Below are 10,051 nucleotides of genomic sequence, written 5' to 3'. Positions count from 1 at the left end.
TCAAGATCCACATAGTTTTTAATGCTTCAGTTTTAAATCTTTGTTACAAACCAAATAGATCATACAGCAAATGAGTGTTCAATATCATCACAGCATCTCTTTGAGAAAGGTTGCCATCTTGTTCAGCATGTCTGGCGAAGGCTGGTATTCTGCAACGAAGCACAACACAGCTGACAGTTTCAGCTCACGCTTCTGTGTAGAAGCAAACCCTTAACATACCAAGTTTTAAAGACTAACTGGACTCCATGCTCTTCTGTATGACAAGGCTTGCAGTAGCAAGAACTACAAACCAACGCATTTTGACATGCCAAGCATTACAGGCTGTTCTTGCCTACATTGCTTATTCAAGGGCAGTTTTGTTTTTAAACTTTGATAACCCTCCTAGAAATTTTGAGTAAGTTTAATGAACAGAGGAAACAATTTCTTCTCCTGAAACCAAATTATTTCCTCTAATTTTTAGAGTATCTCATGTCAAAGCAAGAGAAGTGGTACTAAACAATTCCAAGCAGCCACTCTGAAAACAGCTGCCAAGGAGGCATTTCATTGATGCTTCTTCCTCTTACACCAATGCATGCTGTCAGATGCATTGCCTAGACAGCAAAAATCATACATAAGGACTTAGCATAGTATTCTAGATACCAGTATAGAAACACACCAGTCTTCATCTGAGGCATGGCTCATAAGGCATCCTTATTTGGATGAGCCTTAAAAAAAAAAAAAAAAAACTTATCCAGAAGAATGAGCTACATTTCTTTCATCTTCCAGGTAACAGAAAGAATGCTCTTAAACATCATACAAGTTTCCAAATATGCACAAATCTCTCTGAAGCCTGGCAGACTTTTTGCCTCCCTGTACTCCCAGTTTATCTATCCAATTGTTAGTTAGCACACAAAGCTCTCCAGCTGAAGTTTATCATCATCTCAGAGCAGATCCTTCCTGTACAGGCAGTATGCATAGTGACTGCACAAGTGTGCAGCCTTGATCCAGATTACCACTCTAAGATGACAGAGTGCACAGTGTAATTATTACCTTGAAGAAACAGGTTTCAAAATGAAAGATCTTTTCAAACAGTAAAAATATGAACTGTGACCAGGAACTCTGTTACATGCATGGAAACTGTCTAAAAAGCTAACATACAAACAACATTTACACAATAGGCATCTGGCAGCATTTTCAGACATTTTTTTAATTTATTCTGACATGCTATAAAGGAATAAATTACACTGTTAAAGAATTACCAGCAATAAAAGTATTTCTGTCTTTCAGCTGGGCTAGAATAGGAGTGAGAAGGAAGACAGCCTGGGGCAGTAACCAATGTGAACTCTGCACGGCGTGAGGCTGTCCCCAAGAACAAGAGTAAATCTGGTCATATCCACTTCACAAGAACTTGAAAGAAAATGCCTTGGTTTAAAACCATCCAAATACTCCATCCAAATTTTTCTCAAAACTAGCAATCACAAGTCAGTCCAGCCAATGCATGACATGGCAGCACTTGTTACACTGCCAATACCGGGTCTGCAAAAGATGCCATTTTACTTTATTTAAAAAAAAATAATCCAATCTTAGTATAGAGGGCTGGGTCTCAAACAACAAGTTATAAAAATGCAAGACTGCCCCTTCCCCCTCAAGGAAAAAATACAAAATTTATTTAAAAACAAAGTGAGGAAGAGTTACAACACTAAATCTAAAATGATTTAGAAAGAAATATGACTTCTTTCTTTTGCTTAACAAATGGCCTTGAAACCTGGTTTAAAAAACAGGGTAATGCAGATTTCTTAAACTGAATTAACAAGGCAAATTTTAAAAAAATCCTTACAGAAACAGTTTTTAGTTTTTAATGAACTTGTAAACAAAAAAAAGCTCCCGCTTCAAAATAAAAACAAAATCCCAGATCATATAGATGTTTACAGTGATTACATTTATCTAAGCAACTTACATACAGGTTCAGTTGTAAGATGTTAACTAAATTTTGTGACAAATATGCTGTTTTTCCTTTTATACCAAGAACATTATAGAGTTAATGCAGAGTCCTAAAGATTATCTAGTAGTCGCTAAGTTTCTCTTAAGTCTTCACTTTAGATGTGTTATTTCTAGCACAGGTAAGCAGGCAGAGTCTTTCATACGCTTAAAAACTGGAATCTTTGGTTACTACCATGTCAGCTGGCTCGATATGTTGCACATAGAAGCCAACAATTTTAAGAATGTTTAAAGTGTACAACTTTCAAAACCCAGGGAGGAATAACCAGAAAAGAGTGCACAATTGTGAGCATTTACAATTATCACAACTGTTGCCGAAGACTGTTCATGCCATTCTTCCAAAACAATGAGATCTCATAAGCAGTGTAGTTCAAAGTAAAAAGGTAACAAAAATTGGCATATGCACAATTTTCTCCACTTGTGTGTCAACCATTAGTTAACTTTTCCACTTGAAAAAAATGCAATAGAAAACTGGACACCATGTTTCACTATCTCAGTAATATTCACAATTACAGCTGCTACAACTCAAAGTGCAGCATCATTGACGCTGCCCAGAGCCAGTTTATACTGATATTAAGTTCTTTACACCAAGTAAATGGTTGCCCACAGCCACTGGCAAGTGTACGTATGAACTAAAATTTCTAGGATTTGGGGAGTGACAAGTCCTGCTCCGATCTGCTCTGCTTTGTCCCATCCTCTCCATGCTCAGAAACCTGCAAGATAAACACAAGGGCAACTTACTGATACTGGATGAAAATGAGAAACAGCCTTCAGGGCAGGAGAATTAAACATCAGTTATGGTCAAAGGGGAAAATGCTGCTCCACGTCACAATTGCAGAGTTCCTCATGTCCTTTCCCAAAGCTAACCAGTATTTGCCATCACACTTTAGCAAAAATGCACAGCTCTCACTTTCATCTAGTACTGCACTGGAAAAAAAAAGGCTTAGGCATCAGCTGGATGCCACATTCCTCAAACACGAATTTAGACCAACAATTTGAAAGCAAATGTGTTATTGCCACTAGGAAGCAGGATGTAATTTCATAGGATTGTTTTCTACTTGTCTCAACATCTCATGTTCCTATCCTTGAATGTCAAACTCATCTGATTGCACTGGTGCTCTTCAGAGAGTACAGTAATGACACACAGACAGAAGAAAAAGAAAACAACTTACCTTACAGTAACTGGTGTTCACTACATGCTCAGATGTACAATGCTCTGGGCAACCAGAACAGAGGTGAGAACCTCTAACAGTGACTAGGAACCCAGCATACCTTCTGTCCTTCCAAGGACAAGGGAAACAACCCATTTGACCCAAAAGTTGGATGTCAAAAACAACTGGGTTTGAGTTCAGAACTCCAAATGACAAGTTTAATGTATCGTGGAAAGCAGAGAGTAAAAAGAACACACATACAGACCTCAAAGAACCAGTTACTGCAAGCTAAGCTAGTCTTCTCTTCTTGAGACTGCTGATATACTCATTTCTGGTGACTCAGCAGCACTGTGCTATAAAGAGTTAACAGGAACATAAACCAAAAACTACTTTGCCAAGCAATTTTCTACTCTGGATGCCCTTCAAACAGCAGGGTATTCTGTGAGTGTATGAATTTGTTTGAGCAATAGCTCTGGATTTTGCAACAGAAATATCTTCAGAGTAAACTACAAAGCTGACCTCAGCTATAGCTTGTGCAGTCATCCAGAGAGAAACCTACGCAACCAAGTCTTAAAAGTAGCCTGATATTCATTCAAAAATATATCTGGATAGCACCCAGAAAAACAGCTAGGAAACACTAGGAATTCTAAAAAATAGAAATAAAAAAAATAAAAATCCCATGCTGGAACTGAAACAGTCATTCCTACTCGCATGTAAATTCTCACAGAAGCCCCAGTTATCCCTTAGTTCCACTGGGACAAAGTTGCACATAACCCTTACTGGATGCACACAACTGAAAGTTACACTGTTTTTCCATTTAATGTGTTCATCAGTGAAAGCTGATTCATCACTTGAAGCACTTTCTCCATCAAAGCAGCCAAAATTAACTTAAGAACGAAGGTATGCTCCCTGTGTTGGAGCAAACAGATCAACTCATTGCTTTAGAGGCCCGAGCATTTCAAGTGAAACTGGGATCTCAAACCGGAGGACAAAGGATATGTTAACAAATGACACACTGCTATTTGTTCTGGGCTAACAGTCTTTACTACGCAGAAGTCTGGAAAGCTAAGTCCCTTTTGAAGGGTAGAGTGCAATGCTCCAGACTCCCATTTGATAACTGATGTATGAAAAAAATCAATGCAATATGGCTATCTTTGGCGGGGCTTCTCCAGTTAGACAAGCATCTAAACTACTTACACAGGTATCAGTCAACTGGATGATGCTTTTATTCAACTCAGATACATTTCAAGTACCTCAAGAAATCAGATTTGCATGGGCTAAAGTAATGATATTATCAGAACCAGAGCACACTGCTTGCCTTCTCAAAATAAATCTCTCAGACACAAGAGAGAATTAGAGATTCCCAATTACAAATATTCACTGCTAGTTCCTTCAAGCAGCAGGAATCACCTTTCTTTGAATCAAAAATGAGAAAGAAGCAGTTTGTTGTCCTCATGTATCGGATTACCTGTTAAATAATTCTTCATGGTCAACTCTCGGAAAGAAAACATTTCAAAATCCAGCCCAAACGGCTGAACAGCCTTGTGGTGCACATACTGCTGTCAAGAGCATCCACTGTTCACTCTGATGGTGATGGCTCTTCTCTGCTCTTCCCAAGCTGTTTTACCCAGAACTTGGTAGACAACGCAGTCAACCCAAGGCAAGTTGCTTCAAATTAAACCCCTCAAATTCAAAGTATTATGGGCAACAGAATTGTCAACTATTTAAAGAGCAACAGGGAGCTGGATTCAACCCACAATGCCCTTCACAACTCCTGTTAAGACTACGTAGACGTGTTCACAAATGCAGACCAACAACAGCTGGTAAATGAAATGACTGAGCAGTCATGTAGCATACATGACTCCGCCAGTATGAAGAGTGTGTTGGAGAGCTTATGCAGGCATCTGTCTCTGTAGCAAGCCTTTACCATATACAGGGCCAGCTCAAATCTGCACGTGTATCACACCTCGACCATCCAAGGTGTTCCCCAAACTCCCATCACCCCAATGGTACATGAGGGATGCTCAAATTGTTTTAATATTGCTATAGCCACAGATTCGATCAAAGGAAGAAGAATAACTGTACTGTCATACTTCAAGGGACTCCTCTACTTGAAAGAGGTTCCAACTTTTTCCCTATGAAATAGCTAGCTGCAGAAACAAGCAGCGAAGTGTTTAGCTGTCAATTGGCTAAATCTCAAGAAGAGATGAATAGTCTGTTCTGAGAAATACTGCCATGACCAAAGGCATCCAGTGAATGATAATGGGACTGCTGATGGGCTAAAGAACTCTGCACTGAAGTGAATTGAAAGCATCTCTCAAATGGAATGATAGATTTTTTTTTCTGGAGATTGACTGAAACAGTTAGTTATGTCTGAGGGAAGCTGACTGTAACAATTGTTACAAATCACACCTGAACAACTACCGCGCTGTCAAAAGATTGAGCTCAACTTCCCAGCATCAGCAGGGAAACTCGATCTGTTCAGTTCACCTCTCCCAAGTTCAAAACCAGATGATCTTGCTGTTACAAAAGACACAGCCACACGGTTCCAGAAGAGAGGGACAGGAAGGGGGAAAAAAGGGCATTGGCAGGCCTACCCTGGAACCAAACAGAATACTCAGCCTGATTAACCTGCAAGAAAAACTCAATGAAATGATTTCATCTGGAACTGAGTTACAAGAGACAGGAACATCTACAGATGAACACACTGTCAAACCTATGTCATGTAAGTGTCTGAACACGATTTGAAAGATGGTTACGTTTTCATCAAGATGCACATCTTCAGTAGTACTTGCACTTTATTCTGTAATATTTTACTCAATAAATGCACCCGTAAATTGCTATTCAGTACTCTTGTTAACCTGGATATGGTTACCAAGTGGGTATAATTTGATATGGTGGAGCCCTTTAAGCCACTTCCGGACAGCAGGATAGGATAGGCTTTGCTACAGCAGCTACACGAGAATTTAACTGAACTTTTACAAAATAACCACATATTTCATTAATCCTCAAAGCGACAGCAACACAAGAATCATATAACCTTCTGCTTGAGCTTAGCTGTTTCAGTTCTTCAGTAACAGACAAGATTCCTCAAAAAAGGCATGTAAAATTTTTAGACATTTGGAATCTTTACTTTGAAGAAGAGATTGAGGCTAACCATTGCAAGAAGATGGAAAGTCTTCAGATGTTTCCCAAGCACTACTTTAATGCTTTGCTGATATTACAGCTTGATCAATCCAAGGCTCATGAACCTTTTCTTCATGATAGGAGAGAAGAGGATGGAGTCATTCCACTGGGAGGTTGTTACTCCAAGAGCCAATGAAACTCTACTAGAAAAACAAATGTCTTCATGGACCTCGTTACCAGTGATGGGAAAGGTCCATCAAGAAACAGAAATGGTCTATAGGGTTCAATCATAATACAGACTGTTACTCATGCTTGTCAGTCAGCTGTAGCTTTGCATTCTGCCACTAAATCTTCATTGAAAAGTGGAGGCAGAAAATTGAGGTCTTTGACCATCTGCATTTTTGCTTAAATTACTCCTTCCTGCTTTAACAACCAACCTTTCCACACCCTGACAAAGGACTGGCTTCAGCAGTGGGTTCTGAACTCCAATCAGAGCTTCCTATTTCATGAAACCATCCACTCCTGTTGCTTTATACCTGAGTCTATTATGAACCACGGTTTCAAACAAGGGAACTGGTTCACAGCCTTCAGTGTTGTAAAAACCCTTGACTCCAGCAAACCAAGCTGGACTCTCTGTATCAAGGAATCTGACATTTAATGATACCCCTATGGATTTTTTCTTTTTTTTTTTTTTTCCCTTCAAGGAACATTCAGATTGAGCCTTGGGAAGACCAGCAGGTATTTTATTTCATCCAGAAAAACAGAGAACAAGAGTTATACCTATGGATAGCTCTTCTGACTAAAGACATCTGGTAAGGTTTAAAAGCTACCACAACACATAAAAAACAACATTTTGATAAACTTTCCATAAAGACTTCTGCACTTCTTCAACTCTGCCATATTAGCTTAATAACTACTAAATAATAATTTAATAATTACTAAAACTGGAGTCAAGACAAGAATGTTCTGAAGAGTAGCCAGCAGTAGCAATACCTCAGTACATAATTCAAACCCAGTTTCTCTGTTACTCACTTGAGCAACCCCTCTGGCTTCAGTTTTATCCATACCTCATCGTGAAGAATCAGTTTCATGCGAGGACTAACTGTAATAGCTGTAGCACTGTTTTATTCCAGTGGCTTACTAGGCTAACACTGGCAGATGTACTTGAAAAAAATTTAAACGCCTACAGACTGCATAAAAAATTAAGTGCCTCTTCAGAACTCAGTTTTCAGTTTTTATACAACTGCATCTTTAATATTTCACAACATTTCCCCTTGAAGCCATAACCTAGAAACATTAAAAATAGTTAAGAAACCTTAAGACCCACCACAAACCATCTATATACTTCAGAAAATTGTGACTTGGCAGACCACATTAGTTTAAGGTTACTCCTCAATTTATGCAAGACATTTTGAGCCCAATGGTCCTTTCCTTTAGCTGTGGACTAATGTCTCAATGCAAACCCACCAGAGAAAGCCAGATCATTCACAATTTTCTGTTTCCAATGTTTGAGGCATACAGAACAGAAGCAAACCCACAGCACTACAACAGCTGGAACAGAGTAGAACCCAAAGTCTCTAGATCCTTGCCTAGTTGATGAGAATTATCCCTTAAGAAGTGTTAGGTCTAGGATTTTGGATTGTATTATATATTTATATATATATAAATATATATAATATATGTATATATATAAATAAAAATAAATAAAAATGTCACATTCCCAACACCAAGTCAGTTTCTTGTTTTTGGAAAGTGGTTAATGCAGGAGCAAAAGATGCAGTGGTTAAAATGACCCAACATCCCCAGAAGAAATGATATGAAGAACAAGGACATTTTGGTTTAAAGTTAGTAGTCAAATTCTCCAAGGACGTCTTTTTTTTTTTAATTAGCAGCCAAATATATTTTTTAAACCACCTCCTTGATCTAACACTTAAATTGCCAACATTGTCCAAATTAGTGTAATTTTTTTTCCTGTAACGTCACTTGGTTCTTGGCTACTAACCTTTCATGTTACTCTTGGATTTGTCAGTTTGCTTGCCTGTGGGGGTTTGGGCCTGCTGCCCCTGCCCACTGGAAGAGGCTGCCTGCTGTGCTGCTTTCTGCTTTAACATTGTCCAGTCGAATGTGTAGTCATATTGGTGGTTCAAGGTCCTAGAAAAGAGCGAAATACTTTACTGTAACACATCATAACCACTTTAGTGTTTAGACCGAATCTTTGCTGAAAACCCAGAACCAGAGATTAGTATTTTTTGTAAGCTGCTTTGGAGATTATGAATGATATATGAACATTAAGTATTACTAACTTAAAGGGATTCTTGAAGCAAGCCCAAATACCATCAAACTGTTTTCTTCACTGTTTATGCAATATCCCGCATTTGTAGAAACAGCACTTCCTCATAACCCAGTTTATTGCTTTCTCTGCACTGGGATTCTCAACCTTCTTTAATGTATACAGTTCTGAGGAGAACTGCAGTGTTGTAAATCCCAAATTTATCAAATAGAAATTTCTTTAGATTCTAGAAACTTGGATATTCTTGAAAGACCAGTACCAGCTCCTCATTTCACAGGCACTATTCGCTCTGCAAGGTTGGGTTTATGTTCCGGTTTCTCTAACAAACTCAAGGAAACATCATAATTCCCCTCCACCAAAATCCACCTCTTGGACACTACTGCTATTCTCATCACCCATCAGCAAATGTGAAAAACTTCAAATTCTTCTACCAAGGGGTCAGTTTCATAATCCACTTGCAACAGAATTTGAAGCATGGGCTCAACTCTCTAGCATTAGTGGTCAGATCATACAACTCAAACAGGAGAATGTTTTCCTTCATACATGACATTGCACAGTATCGTTCCAGGTCTTTTAAAGAGCCATTTATAATCCCTTTTTAAACTCCAAAATCGAAGGAGTCACAGAACTCCGTACACCACACACACACACGGAGCAGCTTTCTACAGTGCAAGTTCCACAGAGTAGTTATCAACTGGTAAAGCATGGGCGAGTTTCTGTACTTCTCCACTTTGAGACTGACCTGAAAAGTATACGGAATAATTGCCTCAGATACATGTAATCTGGTGCCTCTTCAAAGCGCAGGCCACGACAGTAGTTCAGATACATGGCAAATTCTGCAGGGAATCCCTGTAAATCAACAGTGTCATTAATCAAGCCATGACTTGCAGTAAAAAGCTCCTTACAATCCTACAGAAGGCAAAAAGCTCTACCTACAATGGAAAAAGAAAACTGTCTGAAGGTTCACATCTCTAAATTCACCTTGCTTCTAGTTGTTCCCTTACCTGGTATTTTAGAAAGCTGATTTGATCAGCCAGTTACCAGGTATGTATTCTTTCCCCTGAACTGTAACCTGATGCATTGTCTGCAATCAAATCCTCAGCAACCAAAGCTGCCAATATATAACATTTAAAGCAATTTAATTCTAATTAAACCTAGTTCTTATTAATTAGACCTCTGAAATGAGAAACTGTAATTGTCTCTGAAAATATCCCGCTTTATTTCCGTGATAATCTACTTGAACATACTAGAGGACAGTTACGACTAGTTGTGAAGACTTAAATCGTGAAGATTTTAAAGAACGTACTAAAGCCTACATTCAAGTAGGTAACTGAATGCAGCATAATGGCATACTACAAGAAAACCTGTGTGTAACAATTCAGCAGTTTGGAAAATGCCACACTAAGGGTGTATAAGTGTGCATATCTGGAAAGTACCATCCTTGGTGCTGCTATTTAAAGTGCAAAACTATCATGTGTTCTCAAGGACCTTTGTTAATGAGCTCATG

General features: G+C 38.7%; 1 protein-coding gene across 5 annotated transcripts in view; it reads right to left on the bottom strand.

Annotated features, from left to right (window-relative positions):
• The window catches only part of CSNK1A1 (casein kinase 1 alpha 1), a 36,214-nt gene continuing 26,163 nt past the window's right edge, over window positions 1-10,051 (bottom strand). For 2 of the 5 annotated variants that reach the window (XM_040573191.1, XM_040573194.1), the window contains 3 exons: window positions 9,287-9,393; window positions 8,257-8,405; window positions 1-2,690 (listed from right to left, as the gene is read on the bottom strand). In XM_040573191.1, coding sequence (XP_040429125.1) covers window positions 2,683-2,690; window positions 8,257-8,405; window positions 9,287-9,393 — 264 coding nt within the window. In that variant the 3' untranslated portion in view covers window positions 1-2,682. Of the gene's footprint in view, window positions 2,691-8,251; window positions 8,406-9,286; window positions 9,394-10,051 lie in introns of those variants that run through there. The other 3 variants (XM_040573193.1, XM_040573195.1, XM_040573192.1) reach the window with 2 other exon arrangements.

This window comes from Cygnus olor, chromosome 14, assembly GCF_009769625.2.
Source record: "Cygnus olor isolate bCygOlo1 chromosome 14, bCygOlo1.pri.v2, whole genome shotgun sequence".
NCBI lineage: Eukaryota > Metazoa > Chordata > Aves > Anseriformes > Anatidae > Cygnus > Cygnus olor.
The sequence above is the reverse complement of the archived record's forward strand: the minus strand, read 5'-3'. Positions and strand labels throughout refer to the sequence as shown.